Genomic DNA, 18,756 nt, shown 5'->3' with positions numbered 1-18,756 from the left:
CAAATCGGCTGTAAGACCTCATAGGTGAGGCCACGTGCAGTGGCCCACACCTGTAATCCCTGTGCTTTGGGATGCCAGGGTGGGAGGATTGCTTGAGCCCAGGAGGTTGAGGCTGCGGTGAGCCGTGATGGCACCATGACACTCCAGCCTGGGCAACAGAGCAAGATCCCATGTCAAAAAAAAAAAAAAAAAAAAGGCTGGGCATGGTGGCTCACACCTATAATCCCAGCACTTTGGGAGGCCAAGGAGGGCGGATCATGAGATCAGGAGATAGAGACTATCTTGGTTAACACAGTGAAACCTCTTCTCTACTAAAAATACAAAAAATTAGCTGGGTGTGGTAGCATGCGCCTTTAGTCCCAGCTACTCAGGAGGCTCAGGCAGGAGAATCTCTTGAACCCGGGAGGTGGAGGTTGCAGTGAGTCGAGATCGTGCCATTGCACTCCAGCTTGGGGCACAGGAGCGAGACTCGGTCTCAAACAAACAAACGAACAAACAACCACCAAAAAAAACTTTACAGGTGAGAACAGGTGTCTGGATGTTCACCTGGTGAGCTGGACAGTCAGCAGCTACAGGCAGGGAAGTGGTAGGGGAGAGGACACTTACCTGTCATGGCCGTGTAGCCCAGGAAGCATGCGATTTTCTCCTGGCAGAGCTCCTGCTCCTCATAGGTCAGCAACTGGTAGATGAACTGCCACAGGACCTGCTTGGCAGGGGTGTCCAGCACAGGGTAGACGTCAACGATGAGGGTGTCGATGTTTCTGGGGGAAGGTGCAGGAATGAGAGGCTCAGTACTCACAGGCTTACCATGATGCACAGAGTGGGGGTAGACAAGATGGGACTTCCAAGCCACAGTGTCTGCCCTCATGCCCTATCCCTACCCTTGAAAGACAGAATTTGGGGCCGGGCACGGTGGCTCACGCCTGTAATCCCAGCACTTTGAGAGGCCGAGGCAGGTGGATCATTTGAGGTCAGGAGTTCGAGACCAGCCCGGCCAACATGGTGAAACCCTGTCACTACTGAAAATACAAAAATTAGCCATGCATGGTGGTACACACCTGTAAGCCCAGCTACTCGGGAGGCTGAGGCAGGAGAATTGCTTAAGCCTGGGAAGTGGAGGTTGCAGTGAGCTAAAATCATGTCACTGCACTCCAGCCTGTGAGACAGAGTAAGACTCTGTTTGTTTGTTTTTTTTTTTTTTTGAGACGGAGTCTTGCTCTGTCGCCCAGGCTAGAGTGCAGTGGCCGGATCTCAGCTCACTGCAAGCTCCGCCTCCCGGGTTCACGCCATTCTCCTGCCTCAGCCTCTGGAGTAGCTGGGACTACAGGCGCCCGCCACCTCGCCCGGCTAGGTTTTTTTTTTTTTTTTTTTGTATTTTTAGTAGAGACGGGGTTTCACCGAGTTAGCCAGGATGGTCTCGATCTCCTGACCTCGTGATCCGCCCGTCTCGGCCTCCCAAAGTGCTGGGATTACAGGCTTGAGCCACCACGCCCGGCCAAGACAGAGTAAGACTCTGACTCAAAAAAAAAAAAAAAAAAAAAAAAAGAAAGAAAGAAAGAGAGAGAAGTGGGCAGAAGGCAGGCTCCAGGGATAGGGTAGCCAGACTCCAATCTCGGCTCTGCCACTTACCAGCTAAGTGACCTTTCTCAAGTGACTTACCTTCTCTGTGACTCAGTTTCCTCATCTGTAAAATGGGGATAAAAATAGCATCTACCTCATAGAGCTGTTGTGAAGATTAAAACATATAGAAAAGGCCAGGCATGGTGGCTCATGACTGTAATCCCAGCATTGGGAGGCTGAGGCGGTTGGATCACCTCAAATCGGGAGTCCGAGACCAGTCTGGCCAACATAGTGAAACCCCCTCTCTACTAAAAATACAAAAATTAGCTGGGCGTGGTAGCATGTACCTGTAGTCCCAGCTACTCAGGAGGCTGAGGTAGGAGAATCTTTTAAACTGGGAGGTGGAGGTTGCAGTGAGCTGAGACTGTGCCACTGTGCTCCAGCCTGGGTGACAGAGCAAGACTCTGTCTCAAAAACACAAAAAACGCTGGGCGCGGTGGCTCAAGCCTGTAATCGCAGCACTTTGGGAGGCCGAGACGGGCGGATCACGAGGTCAGGAGATCGAGACCATCCTGGCTAACACGGTGAAACCCCGTCTCTACTAAAAAATACAAAAAGCTAGCCGGGCGAGGTGGCGGGTGCCTGTAGTCCCAGCTACTCGGGAGGCTGAGGCAGGAGAATGGTGTAAACCCGGGAGGCGAAGCTTGCAGCGAGCTGAGATCCGGCCACTGCACTCCAGCCCGGGTGACAGAGCGAGACTCCGTCTCAAAAAAAAAAAAAAAAAAAACACAAAAAACATATAGAGCAGGCCACGCACGGTGGCTCATGCCTATAATCCCAGTACTTTGGGAGGCTGAGGTGGGTGGATCATGAGCTCAGGAGTTCGAGACCAGCCTGGCCAATGTGGTGAAATCCCCTCTCTACTAAAAATTAAAAAATTAGCCAGGCATGGTGGCACATGCCTGTAATCCCAGCCACTGGGGAGGCTGAGGCAGGAGAATCGCTTGAACCCGAGAGGCAGAGGTTGCAGTGAGCTGAGATCGCGCCATTGCACTCCAGCCTGGGCAACAGAGCAAGACCTCGTCTCAAAATAATAAATAAATAAATAAATAAAAAATAAAGTAGGAGAATATCTTTTGACCCAGAAGCAGGGAAGAACTTAAAATTTCAAAAGTCAGGCCAGGTGTGGTGGCTCACACCTGTAATCCCAGCACTTTGGGAGGCCGAGGCAGGCAGATCACGAGGTCAGGAGATCGAGACCATCCGGGCTAACACAGTGAAACCCCGTCTCTACTAAAAATACAAAAAATTAGCCGGGCTTGGTGGCGGGCATCTGTAGTCCCAGCTACTCAGGAGGCTGAGGCAGGAGAACAGCGTGAACCCGGGAGGTGGAGCTTGCAGTGAGCCGAGCTCGTGCCACTGCACTCCAGCCTGGGCGACAGAGCAAGGCTCCATTTCAAAAAAAAAAAAAAATTCAAAAGCCAAAACTGTGGGCAAGTCGCCCAGGTGCCAAGGCTAGAGACTGAGAGCACAAGCTCTTCCAGTATAATAAAGAAAATATATAGGATAAGAATAGTTATACTAGAAATAGATTATAGATATGATTATATGTGAATATCGCTAATCATTAGTTTATAGCATTATTGTTTATTCCAATATTATAATCATCTTTGTTCTACAATTGTAACCTAGGAAAAACCAGGCCATCAGATAGGAGCTGAAGGAACACGGTGAGAAGTGATCAAAAGCCTAGTGTGAGCCCTCTGTTGTGCCTGGACAGGGCCACTAGAGGGCTCCTTGGTCTAGCGGTAACTCCAGTGCCTGGGAAGGCACCCGTTACTTAGCAGACCAGGAAAGGGAGTCTACCTTTCCCGGGGGAGTTAGAGAAGACTCTGCTCCACCACCTCTTGTGGAAGGCCTGCCATCAGTCAAGCCCGCCCCCAGCCATCTAGAGGCCTAATAGTCTCCCTGTGATGCTGTGCTTCAGTGGTCACACTCCTGGTCTGCTTTCATGCTCCGCCCTGTACACCCAGCTCCACCTCTAGAGAGCAGTAGCAGAATTAGTGAAAGTACTAAAGTCTTCAAAATGCATAGAAGAAATAAGGACGTAAGTTGTCCCCTCTACCTCTCCGCCTCAGCTACCAAATAGCGAAGGGCCCCCTGTCTGGTGGACACGTGATTCGCATGACCTTACCTATCATTGGAGATGGCTCTCACTCCATGCCCTGCCCCTTTGCCTTGTACACAATAAATAACAGCACGGCCAGGCATTCAGGACCACTACTGGTCTCTGCGTTTTGGTGGTAGTGGTCCCCGGGGCCCAGCTGTCTTTTCTTCTATCTCTTTGTCTTGTGGCTTTATTTCTACAATCTCTCGTCTCCACACACGAAGAGAAAAACACACAGGCCCTGTAGGGCTGGACCCTACACAAAACTATAGGACCAAAAATGTAGCGAGTTTGATTATGCAAAAGCAAGGTTATCTATTCAAGGAAGCCCAACTTAGACACATTAATATTAGACACAACAGACCTAATAACAGAAGTAACAAATGGGAGAGAAATTTATAGCATGCAAAATCAAGGAGAAATCAGTATCTAAAATATACATAGGTGTCCAGCTGTCGTGGCTCACACCAGTCATCCCAGCAATTTGGGAGGCTAAGGCAGGGGGATCACCTGAGGTCAGGAGTCCAAGACCAGCCTGGCCAACAAGGTGAAGCCCCATGTCTACTAAAAGTACTAAAATTAGCCAGGGCGCCTGTAATCCAGCTACTTGGGAGGCTGAGGCAGGAGAAACACTTGAACTGGGGAGGCAGAGGTTGCAGTGAGCTGAGATCGCGCCACTAGACTCCAGCCTGGGCAACAAAGCAAGACTCCACCTCAAAATAAATAAATAAATAAAATGAAATATACAAGGGGCTGGGGGCAGTGGCTCATGCCTGTAATTTCAGCACTTCGGGAGGCTAAAATGGGCAAATCACTTGAGCCCAGGAGTTCAAGACCAGTCTGGGCAACATGGCAAAACCCTGACTCTACTAAACAAAACAAACAAACAAAAATTAGCTGGGCATGGTAGGTGAGCGCCTGTAGTCCCAGCTACTTGGGGGGCAGAGGCACAAGGATCACTTTAGCCTGGGAATTCGAGGCGGCAGTGAGCTGTGTTTGCACCACTGCACTCCAGCTTGGGTGACAGAGTGAGACCCTGTCTCAGAAAATAAATCAAATGAAATAAAATACAATATACAAGAAACTTCACGCCAGTACAACAAGGACAAAAATCCAAGAAAACAAAAATGGACAAAGGGTATGAACAGGTAATTTATAGAGAAAATTCCAGAAAAAGTTCACAAGCATATTAAAAGACGCTTAAAATTAGTAATAGAAGGCTGGGTGTGGTGGCTTACACCTGTAATCCCAGCACTTTGAGAGGCCAAGGCAGGCATATCACGAGGTCAGGAGATTGAGACCATCCTGGCTAAAACGGTGAAACCCCGTCTCTACTAAAAATACAAAAAATTAGCTGGGAGTGGTGGCGGACGCCTGTAGTACCAGCTACTCGGGCGGCTGAGGCAGGAGAATGGCGTGAACTTGGGAGGCGGAGCTTGCAGCGAGCCAAGATCGCGCCACTGCACTCCAGCCTGCGTGACAGAGCAAGACTCTGTCTCAAAATAAATAAATAAATAAATAAAATAAATAGTAATAGAAGAAAACCAAATAAAAATAATAGGATGTCACTTTTATGGCTAAGAAACTAGCAAAAATAGGCCAGGCACAGCGGTTCATGCCTGTAATCCCAGCACTTTGGGAGGCCAAAGCGGGCAGATCATGAGGTCAAGAGATCAAGACCACCCTGGCCAACATGGTGAAACCCCGTCTCTACTAAAAATACAAAAATTAGCTGGGCGTGGTGGAGAGTGCCTGCAGTCCCAGCTACTCGGGAGGCTGAGGCAGGAGAATTGCTTGAACCTGGGAGATGGAGGTTGCAGTGAGCAGAGATCACACCACTGTACTCCAGCCTGATGACAGAGTGAGACTCCATCTCAAATAAAAAATAAAAATTAAAAAAAAGAAACTAACAAAAATAAAAAGTTGGATACCACTGTGATCTAAAGGAATTTGGCTGTAGTTATAATCAATGTATATAATATACACAGAGTAACGTGGACAGAGCTAAACACATAGTAATTGGTGAATAAGTCAGACACAAAACACGACATAAAGCACAATGATTTTTTTTCTTTTTTGGAGACAAAATCTCGTTCTGTCACCCAGGCTGGAGAGCAGTGGCGTGATCTTGGCTCACTGCAACCTCTACCTCCTGGGTTCAAGCAATTTTCCTGCCTCAGCCGCCCAGGTAGCTGGGACTACAGGTGCCCACCACCACGCCCAGCTAATTTTTTGTATTTCAGTAGAGACGGAGTTTCACCGTGTTGCCCAGGCTGGTCTCAAACTCCTGAGCTCAGGCAATCTGCCCAACTCAGCCTCCCAAAGTGCTAGGATAACAGGTGTGACCCACCGCACCCAGCCTGTTTTTTTTCTTTTTTCTTTTTTGAGACAGGGCCTCACTCTGTCACCCAAGCTGGAATGCAGTGGCACAATCACTGCTCACTACAGCCGTGAACCCCTGGGCTCGAGTGAACCTCCTGCCTCAGCCTCCCAAGTAACTGGAACTACAGGTGCACACCACCACGCCCAGCTAATTTTTTCTTTTTGTAGAGATGGCTTCTTGCTCTGTTGCCCAGGCTGGTTTCGAACTCCTGGACTCAAGTGATCCTCCTGCCTCAGCCTCCCAAAGTGCTGGGATTATAGATGTCTGGCCTGGGTTTCTTTTTGATGTCATAAAGTTTTAAAATGGACCTTGGTGCCGGGCGCGGTGGCTCACGCCTGTAATCCCAGCACTTTGGGAGGCCGAGACGGGCAGATCACGAGGTCAGGAGATCGAGACCATCCTGGCTAACATGGTGAAACCCCGTCTCTACTAAAAAATACAAAAAGCTAGCCGGGCGAGGTGGCGGGCGCCTGTAGTCCCAGCTACTTGGGAGGCTGAGGCAGGAGAATGGCGTAAAACCCGGGAGGCGGAGCTTGCAGTGAGCTGAGATCTGGCCACTGCACTCCAGCCCGGGCGACAGAGCGAGACTCCGTCACAAAAAAAAAAAAAAAAAAAGGACCTTGGTGATGTTTGCACGTATTTGTGAATATACTAAAAACCACTGAATTGTATACTTAAATGGCAAATTGTGTAGTATGTGAATTACATCTTAAGACTCTTCAGAGCCAGGTACAGTGGCTCATGCCTGTAACCCCAGCATGTTGGGAGGATCACTTGAGCCTAGGAGTTCGAGACCAGCCTGGGTAACATAGTGAGACCTCCCCATCTCTTTTAAAAAACAAAACAAAACCAAGCCGGGCGCGGTGGCTCACGCCTGTAATCCCAGCACTTTGGCAGGCTAAAGCAGGCGGATCACCTGAGGTCGGGAGTTCGAGACCAGCCTGGGCAACATGGAGAAACCCCGTCTCTACTAAAAATACAAAATTAGCCAGGCGTGGTGGTGCATGCCTGTAATCCCAGCTACTTGGGAGGCTGAGGCAGAAGAATCACTTGAACCTGGGAGGTGGAGGTTGCGGTGAGCCGAGATTGCGCCATTGCACTCCAGCCTGGGCAAAAAGAGCAAAAATCCATCTCAAAAAAAAACAAAAAAAAAACCCCAAAAAACCCTTCAAACAAAACAAAAAGGTATGGACAAGTGACAGGCTTTGCAGAGACCCCATGGACCGAGCAGTGTGATAAATGCAGCTGGCTGCAGCTGAGGTCCAAAAAGACAGACACCCTACCCTGAAGGGCCTGGCCCATGACAAATGCCTACAGGTGGGGCTCTGGTGATGGTCCCATCAAGAATGCTGCAGGTGAGGCCAGGCGCGGTGGCTCACGCCTGTAATCCCAGCACTTTGGGAGGCCGAGGCGGGCAGATCACGAGGTCAGGAGTTTGAGACCAGCCTGGACAACATGGTGAAACCCCATCTCTAGTGAAAATACAAAAAAATTAGCCAGGTGGCGCATGCCTGTAATCCCAACAACTCAGGAGGGTGAGGCAGGAGAATCGCTTGAACCCGGGAGGTGGAGGTTGCAGTGAGCCGAGATTATACCACTGCATTCCAGCCGGGTGATAGGGCGAGACTCCATCTCAAAAAATAAAAAAGAATGTTGCGGGTGGTCCCTGTCTGCCTCACTTCACAGAGAAGGCTGAGACTCACCCAAGGTCACGTGGCTAGGAGGTGTCAGAGTCAGAGATGGTTCCAGGGCAGCTCAATTGCCCACCACCCTGGGGCCCCAATACCAGCTGCCACCTTCCTGAGCATCCCCCAGGAGAACGGGACTGAGGAGGCTCAGGCAGGGAGACTAGGATGCGAGTGTAGGTAGGACTTAGGGCCCACCCAGGGCAGGTCCCCATCGCGGCTTTGGTCCGGCCACCTGTGCTGGAAGAAGCTCTCGAGGGCCCGGCAGACCCCATAGCGCTCAGGAGGCGTGAGCAGGTGCTCCAGCTGCTGGCTGAAGGTCCTCCCTTGAACCCGGATGCTGGACGGCAGGATCTCCGCCACCCACTGCAGGGAGGTGAGCGCCGACGATGGGTTGGGCGAGTCCAGAGAATCTGAGTCTGCTGGGACCACAGGCGGGAGAGGCACGAGTGACCCAGAGTCCCCAGGCCAGGTGTAGTCTCCCTGGCTTTTGAGGTCAGCAGACCTCCTGAGCTGGGGTGTGGTTGTCCAGTGCCATGCATGGGAAGGCATGCCTGCTGTGAGACACTGGGGCCAAGGATAGAGGGAGTCAGTCCTAGGAAGGGTCCCTAAAGCTATACGCTAGAGTTTTTTGTTTGCTTGTTTGTTTTGAGACAGTGTCTCGCTCTGTTGTCCAGGTGGGAGTACAGTGGCACAATCTTGGCTCACTGCAACCTCCGCCTCCTAGGTTCAGATGATTCTCTTGCCTCAGCTCCTCAAGTAGCTGGGACTACAGGCGCGTGCCATCATGCCCAGCTAATTTTTGTATTTTTAGTAGAGACAGAGTTGCGCCATGTTGCCCAGGCTGGTCTCAAACTCCTGGCCTCAAGCTATCCTCCCACCTTGGCCTCCCAAAGTGCTGGGCTTCCAGCCATGAGCCACCGTGCCCAGCCTCACCGGGGTTCTACAGCACCACTTAGGGGGCAGCCATGGGGAGGCAAGCTGAAGGTTTAGGGGAAGAGCTGAGTCCTCTGCACTGTGAATCTCACACATAGCAGCCCGGGTAGGGTCTCTGTGGGCCAAGGAAGCCAAGTGTCCATGGGGGTCTCACCACTGGCAAATGGGACGAGCCCTTCCTCCACCACCAGCGTGGGCATGGCACCACTGCCCTGCAGCATGGACACCACCTTGTCGTGGGAGCAGTTCCTGCCAAGCAGAGATGGCCCAGGAGGGCCTGACTGGGGTGAGCCCTCTCCACGGCCACCAGCCAGACCTCCCTCTCCTGCCCACAGAGGCCACACAGCAAGACCACCTCTGTGTGACTCTGTGTCCCCAGCATGGAGCTGGAGTATTTTCTGGTTGGAATGATGAACTGAGGTCCTGGCTAGAGTTGGAGACTGGCGAGGAGGAGGGTTAGATTCAAGAGTTCCCATTGGAAAAGGGACAGACCTTGGGGACCAGCTGGTGAGAGGAGATCGTGACCATCGCCTGGGTGCCCCAAGAGGCAGGAGTCTTGCAGGGGGTGGGGGGCAGTTCATCACCAACCTCTGGGGTCCCCAATAGCCTCTGACCTCATGTCCAGTCCATTGAGGAAGAGGATCCGGTCACCTGACTTGAGGGCAGCATTGTCAGCTGGACTCCCTGGAAGCAAGAAGAGAGGGTGTGCCGGTCAGCGGCAGGTTACCACTTTGAGAGCAGAATGCTATCCTGTTTTACAGGCGAGAAATGGAGACTCAGAGACCCATAGCTGGCTGGGCATGGTGGCTCACACCTGTAATCCCAGCACTTTGGGAGGCCCAGGCAGGAGGATCGCTTGAGCCCAGGAGTTCGAGACCAGCTTGGACAACATAGTGAGACCCCTGTCTCTACCAAAAAAAAAAAAAAGGAGAAAAGTACAGAGCCCCATAGGCATGGGTGTCAGAGGAGAGTCAACTCAGGTCAGCAGATCCCTGTAACAGACTGCACATCTCCGATCTCAGCTGCTCTAAGGATCTAAGGACCACGGGAGTGATCCCCTAGCGGGGGCACAGCATGAACCCCCAGTGCTGGAGAAGAGCGAGGTCCGGAGAGCAGGACTTAGGCAACACCAGTACTTCTCGAGTCGCTGCTCCATACACTGTTCTTCGCCCCGCATAGAAAGTTCCTGTCAGGGCCGGGCGCGGTGGCTCAAGCCTGTAATCCCAGCACTTTGGGAGGCCAAGATGGGTGGATCACAAGGTCAGGAGATTGAGACCATCCTGGCTAATAACACGGTGAAACCCCGTCTCTACTAAAAATACAAAAAACTAGCCGGGCAAGGTGGCGGGCGCCTGTAGTCCCAGCTACTCGGGAGGCTGAGGCAGGAGAATGGCGTGAACCCGGGAGGCGGAGCTTGCAGTGAGCTGAGATCCGGCCACTGCACTCCAGCCTGGGCGACAGAGCGAGAGTCCATCTCAAAAAAAAAAAAAAAAAAAAAAGAAAGCTCCTGTCGGGGTCTGGGATTCCTCTTTGCTTCAGGAGAATTATTTTCTGTATATGTATACATTTTTTTTTCTTTTTTTTGAGACGGAGTCTCACTCTGTCACCCAGGCTGGAGTGCAGTGGTGCGATCTCTGCTCACTGCAAGCTCCGCCTCCTGGGGTCAGCCATTCTCCTGCCTCAGCCTCCCTGAGTAGCTGGGACTACAGGCACCCGCCACCAAGCCTGGATAATTTTTTGTATTTTTAGTAGAGACGAGGTTTCACCGTGTTAGCCAGGATGGTCTTGATCTCCTGACCTCATGATCTGCCTGCTTCGGCCTCCCAAAGTGCTGGGATTACAGGCATGAGCCACCGCGTCCAGCCTTCTGTATATATTTTTAAAAATTTAGAGACAGGGTCTTGCTGCAGTGCAGAGGTGTGATCACAAAGCCACTGCAGCCTCAACCTCCTAGGCTCAAGCAATCTTCCCACCTCAGCCTCTGAGTACTTGGGACCATAGGCACCCACCACCACTCCAGGCTAATTTTTTTTTTTTTTTTTTAATGGAGTCTCGCTCTGTCACCCAGGCTGGAGTGCAATGGCATGATCTCTCGGCTCACTGCAACCTCTGCCTCCTGGGTTCAAGCTATTCTCCCACCTCAGCCTCCTGAAGAGGTGGGACTATAGCCACCACGCCTGGCTAATTTGTGTGTGTGTGTGTGTGTGTTTAGTAGAGACGAGGTTTCGCCATATTGCCTAGGCTGGTCTCAAACTCCTGAGCTCAAGTGATCCGCCCACCTTGGCCTCCCAAAGTGCTGGGATTACAGGTATGAGCTACCGTGCCTGGCCACCTAATTTTTGTATTTTTTGTAGAGACGAAGTTTTACCATGTTGCCCAGGCTCGTCTCAAACTCCTGGCCTCAAATGATCCTCCTGTCTCAGTCTCCCAAAGCGCTGGGATTACAAGCGTGAGCCACCACACCGGCCTCCTTCTGCCTCTTTTATGAGTCATCATTCTTTTTTTCTTTTTTGAGACGGAGTCTCACTCTGTCGCCCAGGCTGGAGTGCAGTGGCCGGATCTCAGCTCACTGCAAGCTCCGCCTCCCGGGTTCATGCCATTCTCCTGCCTCAGCCTCCCGAGTAGCTGGGACTACAGGCGGCTCGCCCGGCTAGTGTTTTGTATTTTTTTAGGAGAGACGGGGTTTCACCGTGTTAGCCAGGATGGTCTCGATCTCCTGACCTCGTGATCTGCCCGTCTCGGCCTCCCAAAGTGCTGGGATTACAGGCTTGAGCCACCGCGCCCGGCCTATGAGTCATCATTCTAAATGTAATTTCGAAAGTAGGGAAAATATCAATGGCTAAATAAAATATACTCTCACATTGCGAGAAGTTCTCTCTGGGGGAGGTGGAAACTGTCCAGAGAAGAGGGGGAACAATTAGGGAAAACCTCCTGGGAGAGGCCAGATGGGGGAAGTCCTTTCCCTGGACTGAAAAGGAGGAGAGAGTGATGGTGGTGGGGAATCTAATCTGGCCTGCCTGGAATGGTGGGATAGCTAGAGAGGTTGTCGCAGGGGATCAAAGAGCACTGGGTCAGGAGTCAGGAGATCCCAGTTTCTGGTCCTTAATTTACCAGAGCCTCTCCAGGCCTCAGTTTCCCCATCTGTAAAAGCTGCCATCTAAACATCCATTTGGCTTCCTATGACAGGAAAGGCATGAGACCACTAGCTTGAAGGTTTGGTTGGGAAGAACAGCAGACCTGGATTTTTTTTTTTTTTTTTCTCTTTTTGAGACAGGGTCTTGCTCTGTCACCCAGGCTGGAATGCAGTGGCACGATCACAGCTCACTGCAGCCTCGAACTGCTGGGCTGGGACTACAGGCATGTGCCTCACTATTGCCCAGACTGGTCTCAAACTCCTGGGCTCAAGTGATCTTCCTGCCTCGGCCTCCCAAAGTGCTGGGATTACAAGTGTGAGCCACTGCACCTGACTACACCTGGATTCTAACAAGGCCCTAGGCCAGGTATCTCTGGCTACACATGTGGGAGAGACCGGGAGATGGGGATGGTGGTGGTGGCATGCTTGGAACAGCCACATCCACAGAGGAGAGATTAATCACTTCTAGAGGAAACTCTCTGGAGAGCAGCTTTGGGCCTTTTGCTTACAATACGGTGTCAACAATAGTGATGCCCAAATCGGGGAAGAACCCGAACATGCCACTTATCAGGATTAAGTCTCAGAACAGCCTGAAGCCTGTAAGCATGACGCACTGACACTGAAGTGCTCTTCCGGGGCTAGGACTACAGACCTCAGTTTGCCCATCTGTGAAAGCTTCCATCTAAGCATCCATTTGGCTTCCTATGACAGGAAAGGCATGGGATCAGTCCCGGGCTGGGACTACAGGATCAGACAATGCCCAGCTCACAGATCCATACATTGGAGATGTGACGACACGCAGAGTGTGGAAAGAACGCACTGGCATGACCACCCATGGGGATGTGTAACCAGGAGCATTACACTTCGGTGCCGGGAGGGGACGGATGCAGGACCGAGCAGGTGACCCAGTTCTGAGCAGATGGTTCAGGGAGGGAGAATTCAATTTAGCTCTAGGAGACACCTCTGCCCTACAAACACCTTCCACAATGAATATGAGCACACACACACCCCTGCCCCACTGAAGGGGCAGGAAGAAAGGGATTCTTGCACTGGGGACGTTCTGCCTTCTTCAAGATGCCATGGTTGGGCGTGGTGGCTCACGCCTGTAATCCCAACATTTAGGAGGCTGAGGCAGGAGGATCCCTTGAGCCCAGGAGTTCGAGGCTGCAGTGGGCCATGATCATGCCACTGCACTCCAGCCTGGGTGACAGAGAAAGACCTCATCTCTTTTTTTTTTGTTTTTTCTTTTGAGATGGAGTCTCACTCTGTCACCCAGGCTGGAGTGCAGTGGTGTGATCTCCGCTCACTGCAAGCTCCGCCTCCTGAGTTCACGCCATTTTCCTGCCTCAGCCTCCCTGAGTAGCTGGTACTACAGGTGCCTGCCACCACACCCGGCTAATATTTTTCTGTATTTTTAGTAGAGATGGGGTTTCCCTGTGTTAGCGAGGATGGTCTTGATCTCCTGACCTTGTGATCCACCCTCCTTGGCCTTCCAAAATGCTGGGATTACAGGCGTGAGCCACCATGCCTGGCTGACCTCATCTCTTTAAAATAAAATAAAATAGGCCGAGTGTGGTGGTTCATGCCTGTAATTCCAAAACTTTAGGAGGCCAAGATGGGCGGATCACCTGAGGCCAGGAGTTCAAGACCAGCCTGTCCAACATGGCGAAGCCCCATCTCTACTAAAAATACCAAAAAATTAGCCGGGTTTGGTGGCAGGCACCTGTAATCCCAGCTACTCAGGAGGCTGAGGCAGGAGAATCGCTTGAACCTGGGAGGCAGAGGCTGCAGTGGACTATCGTGCCATTGCACTCTAGCCTGAGCAATGAGAGCAAAACTCTGCTCAAAAAATTAATTTAATTTAATTTAATTTAATTTAATTTAATTTAAAAAATAGGCCAGGTGTGATGGCTCACGCCTGTACTCCCAGCACTTTGGGAGGCCAAGGCAGGAGGATTACTTGAGTTCACGAGTTCAAGACCAACCTGGGCAATATGGCAAAACCCCATCTCTATCAGAAATACAAAAAATTAGCTAGGCATGGTGGCGTGCACCTGTGGTCCCAGCTACTCTGGAGGCTGAGGTGGGATGATCACTTGAGCCTGGGAGATAGAGGTTGCAGTGAACCAAGACTGCACCACTGCACTCCAACCTGGGTGACAGAGCGACACCCTATCTCATTAAACTAAAATAAAATAAAAAGATGCTATGATTTCAGGAACAAGAAGGGGTAGGCGGGGTGGGAGGAGAGCAAAGTCCAGATTGGAGGGGTGGTGGATAGACAGCAGGCAGAGGCCCTGAGGCCCTTTTGGCTCTCTGAGTCTGGCTCGCCAGGCAAGAACCCAGTTCAGCGCAGGCACTCCAAGCAGCTGGTGTTGCTGGGGGCACAGCCTGGGTAGGCACCAGCTCAGTCCTGGCTGCCCTGAAGTCTTGGACAGTGCCCCCCAGCCCACCCTGTGGCCACAGGAAAGGTCTGGATGCAGAACCTGGTTCCCTTGGCTTGGGGTAATGCTGAACTTAGAGGGGCAGGGGTGGGGTGCCCCAACTCAGGCAGAAGGCTCTGGCCTCAAGCATCTTAGGTGGGAGTGGAATTCAGATCTGCTGGCTCTGGGACACTCTGGGGACACCGTCTACACAAGGATGGTACCTGGCAGGGAGGGGTTGCTGAGCAGGAGCCTACATGGGGTACAATGACCCGGGAGAGCCACCACGGGGTCCTTCACCCCATCCTGGGCCTTAGGGACTCTTAGGGCAACCGGCCCACCCCTCACCAGGCAGGACAGACTCGATCCAGACAGGCCCGTGGCCGCGAAGTGTGAAGCCGAAGCTCTTGTTGCCTTTGTAGACTCGGACAGTCCTGGGGGGAAAAAGAAGGGGCGAGCAGCGTGATGGAGAGGGGGTCCTAGGGCGCAGAGGTTGGAGATGTCCCGTGTCCCTCTCCCCTTAACCTCTCCGTCCCGCTCTGCAACCCAGCTGACAAGCCCCGCCCCTGCGCTCTCTCCCCACGTTTCGGTCCCGAGCCCACCCGCAGGGAAGTGCCAGCAGCCAGTGCCTGTGAACCCGGCATACCTGCGCACGCCCCCGGGGCCGGCGAGGCCGCCCACCAGCAAGGAGGCCCTGCGCGGGGGCGGCTCATCTGGGCGGCGCGGCGCGGCGCTGGCGCGCGTGGACACCAGTAGGCGCTCGGGCCGCTCCTCGCTGCGGCTCCGGCGCAGTCGCTGCGCGCCCTGTGCCCGGCGGGCGCGGCACAGCTTGCCCAGGAGGCCCTGTGACACCACCTCGTCGAAGCGCGCCCGGTGCTTCTTGGGGATGAAGATCCTGCCGGCGAGGACGGCGGAGTCGGGGCGCGTTCCCGGACCCCTGAGCTCTGCAAACCGCGGCCCGAAGGCGCGTCCTCGCGGGCGCCGCCCTTGGCTCTCCCGCCTCTTCCCAGGAGCGGCGGAGGGTTGGGGGATCAGCAGCCGGTGGCACCCCAGTCTCCCCCTCGGTGCTCGGATTTGCGCCCCCCAGCTAGGACTTGGCGTCCTGCTCGCTCCACCTCGGGAATGGCCCGTTAGGACCGTCCTCCGTGACTCTGGCCACTGCAGGGCCTGAGCCCCTCCAAGCTAGTCCACGCACCCGTTCCTCCTCCTGCCTCTGTCCTCCTTCTCTGGCCTCTTTCCTGACTCCCTCTGCATCCACCAGGCCAAGCCCCAAGTCAGGGATCCCCACCACCCACTGTCTCCCACCTGGTCTCTAGGTGGCTCTGCGGGAGGAAACTGGAACCTACGAGCCGCTCACCACGCCTCCAGTCTTCTGCTTGCTTCTCTGGCAAGTTCTATCTGCAGCTGCCCACTCAGTTATCTGCCAGGAACCGTTTCTGCCGCCTTCAGTCCTATCTCTAAGCGCTTGCCCAGGCTCTTGCCCCAGCCTGGTCCACTCCTTTGCTTCCTTAGGTGAATGAGGCTCCATACTCAACACTGGCCTCCTTTCAACTTAATCCTACATGTATTCAGGGAGCCCCTGCTCTCTGTGCCAGCCAGGAACTAGGGTTCAAAGCTGAAGGGACTGTGGCTCCTACTCTCAAAGTAGTTACCTTGGAAGTGAGAGGCAGGGGGAAGGCCCGGGGGGTCTCTGCTGTGGGGCTAGAAACTCCCTTTCTTTCTCTGTCTCTCTCTATTTTTTTCTCTTTTGAGGCAGGGTCTTGCTCTGTCTCCCAGGCTGTAGTGCAGTGGCACGATCATAGCACGATCATAGCTTGATCATAGCTCACTGTAACCTGGAACTCCTGGTCTCAAGGGATCCTCCTGCCTCAGCCTCCCTTGTAGCTAGGACTACAGGCACACACCACCAGGCTAATTTTTTTTTTTTTTTTTCAGACAGAGTCTTGCTCTGTCACCCAGGCTGGAGTGCAATGGTGAGATCTCGGCTCACTGGAACCTCCACCTCCCTGGTTCAAGCAATTCTTCCACCTCAGTCTCCCGAGTAGCTGGGATTACAGGTGCACGCCACCATGCCCGGCTAATTTTTGTGTTTTCAGTAAAGATGGGGGTTTCACCATGTTGGCCAGGCTGGTCTTGAACTCCTGACCTCAGGTGATCTGCCCGCCTCGGCCTCCCAAAGTCCTGGGATTACAGACGTGAGCCACCGTGCCTAGCATTTTTTTCTTTTTAATTTTTTTGTAGAGTTGAGGCTCTATGTTGCCCAGGCTGGTCTCAAACTCCTGGGATCAAGAGATACTCCCACCTCCGCTTCTCAAAGTGCTGGGATTACAGGGGTGAGCTACAACACCCAGCCTTGGAAGCTTTCAGAGGGTTAGGTCTATAGTTCAATCCTGAGCCACAGTGACTGACCAGGGCTCAGCACACAGGAGAGACTCAGTCAACAGAAGGTCCATCAGCAGCCTAACCCCATCTCTGATTAATGGCAGCAGTTAACATCCTGATGACTCTCCGGTCTGTGGCAGCGGATTCTGAGGCACAGAGAGGACCCGTAGCTCTCCATGGTTACATAGCTGGCATCAGAGCCCAGACTTCAGCACTCAGCACTGTGGCAGGACCTCTAATGAGAGCCCCTGAAGGTCTGGTTGCCTGTGAGGCCTCCCTGGCTACATCCCAAGGCTCCATTCCCTCTTCCTTGTACCAGGTGCCAGGGCCAAGGGCAAGATGAGGGGAAGAAGGGAGAAGGGATCAGTGGCCTTGCAGCTGAAATACAAACCCGTCTGAGGTGTCCCAGCGGCCCTCACACTTCCCTCCACTTCTGTGGGTAGGAGTAATTAGGCCAGCCAGGCAAAATAAGTTGTCTGGTGGGAGGAAGTGGGTGTGGATTCTCAGGGAGGAGGTTCTGTCCCCGCAGTGAGCTCTGCTCCAGGTCTGGATAGTCCGGGGGATAACCAGGAGCCAGGATGAATGTCCTGATCACTTCTGCCCAGTGCCCATTCCCATCTACCTGCAATGTTTCCTGCAAATCCAGAAACTCAGCCTCACCCCCCAGATGGTCACTTAAGGTCTCCGGAACCTGACCCCTCCATCTGCCTGGCTTGGACATTCCCTAACACCTCCCAGACCTCAAGTCTCACGTCCAGGCACAGGAGAGAAGACACACACACCTGAGACTGTCCACCACACTTATGGCTCCAGCCACAGACTCTGAAAACATCACTCCATGCACCCAACTCCTGAGTCCAACCTGGGCAGGAGTCAAGAGGACATCACAGCTCTACCTTCCAGCAGCAACTAGAAAAGGCCCTGTTGTCCGGGCGCGGTGGCTCAAGCCTGTAATCCTAGCACTTTGGGAGGCCGAGGCAGGCAGATTACCTGAGATCAGGAGTTCGAGACCAGCCTGGCCCATGTGGTGAAATCCCGTCTCTACTAAAAATACAAAACTTAGCCGGGCATGGTGGCGCACTCCTGTAATCCCAGCTACTCAGGAGGCTGAGGCATGAGAATTGCTTGAACCCGGGAGACAGAGGTTGCAGGGAGCCCAGATTGCACCACTGCACTCCAGCCTGGGCAACAGAGTGAGACTCCATCTCAAAAAAAAAGGAAAGGCCCTGTCCCCCAGGTGGGAACCAGGCTTTCACCAACTGCACAGATGGAAGAAGACTGGGCAGCCCTTTCCTTACTTGGTATTTTTGGGGCTGAGACAGAGGCCAAGGCTGCCTGGTGAGCCAGACATCCAGCCTGGCTCCTGCTGGCCCTCCATGCAGCTCAGTCTGGCCCAGAGTCCTCAGCCTTGGGTCTGCCCTAAATTAACTGACCCAGCAGAGCCAGGAGCAGGGGGGCCACAGTGACTATTGCCAGCAGTCACTATCCCTCTGACTGGCATTCCAGCAATCACTGTCCCAAGACTCTGAAGTCCCTGCTATGCCAACAGGCCTCTCTCAGGCCACAGGACTCTTCCTGGGGGCCACACAATGACCTTGCACCCCAGGTCAGTTCTGTTCTCTCTGCCAGAGTCAGGTCTAAATCCAACTCCAAGTTCCTACTCCGCCCCCTCAAAGGGTCCTCTCTCTCCATTTCCTGTCCCCTCCCCACCCAGCTTTCTCTCTCTCTTTTTTTTTTTTTTTTTTTTTTTGAGATGGAGTCTCGGAATCTCACTCTGTCGCCCAGGCTGGAGTGCAGTGGTGTGATCTCCGCTCACTGCAAGCTCCACCTCCCGGATTCACGCCATGCTCCTGCCTCAGCCTCCCGAGTAGCTGGGACTACAGGCGCGTGCCTCCACACCTGGCTAATTTTTTGTATTTTTAGAAGAGACGGGGTTTCACTGTTTTAGCCAGGATGGTCTCGATCTCCTAACCTCGTGATCCACCCATCTCAGCCTCCCAAAGTGCTGGGATTACAGGCGTGAGCCACCACGCCTGGCCTTTTTGTTGTTGTTGTTTGAGAGAGACTCTCTGTCACCCAGGATGGAG

The 18,756-nt window shown here is 53.1% G+C and overlaps 1 protein-coding gene across 1 annotated transcript in view; it reads right to left on the bottom strand.

Moving 5' to 3' along the window:
* The window catches only part of GRID2IP (Grid2 interacting protein), a 60,104-nt gene that overhangs the window by 18,079 nt on the left and 23,269 nt on the right, over positions 1-18,756 (bottom strand). Inside the window, exons 3-8 of the mRNA XM_030932191.1 lie at positions 14,934-15,182; positions 14,636-14,721; positions 9,346-9,415; positions 8,886-8,980; positions 8,031-8,214; positions 607-761 (exon numbers count right to left, since the gene is read on the bottom strand). Coding sequence (XP_030788051.1) covers positions 607-761; positions 8,031-8,214; positions 8,886-8,980; positions 9,346-9,415; positions 14,636-14,721; positions 14,934-15,182 — 839 coding nt within the window. The remainder of the gene's footprint in view (positions 1-606; positions 762-8,030; positions 8,215-8,885; positions 8,981-9,345; positions 9,416-14,635; positions 14,722-14,933; positions 15,183-18,756) is intronic.

The sequence above is a fragment of the Rhinopithecus roxellana genome, chromosome 6, assembly GCF_007565055.1.
Source record: "Rhinopithecus roxellana isolate Shanxi Qingling chromosome 6, ASM756505v1, whole genome shotgun sequence".
NCBI lineage: Eukaryota > Metazoa > Chordata > Mammalia > Primates > Cercopithecidae > Rhinopithecus > Rhinopithecus roxellana.
Note: the sequence above shows the minus strand (reverse complement) of the source record. Positions and strands in the feature narration are given on the sequence as shown.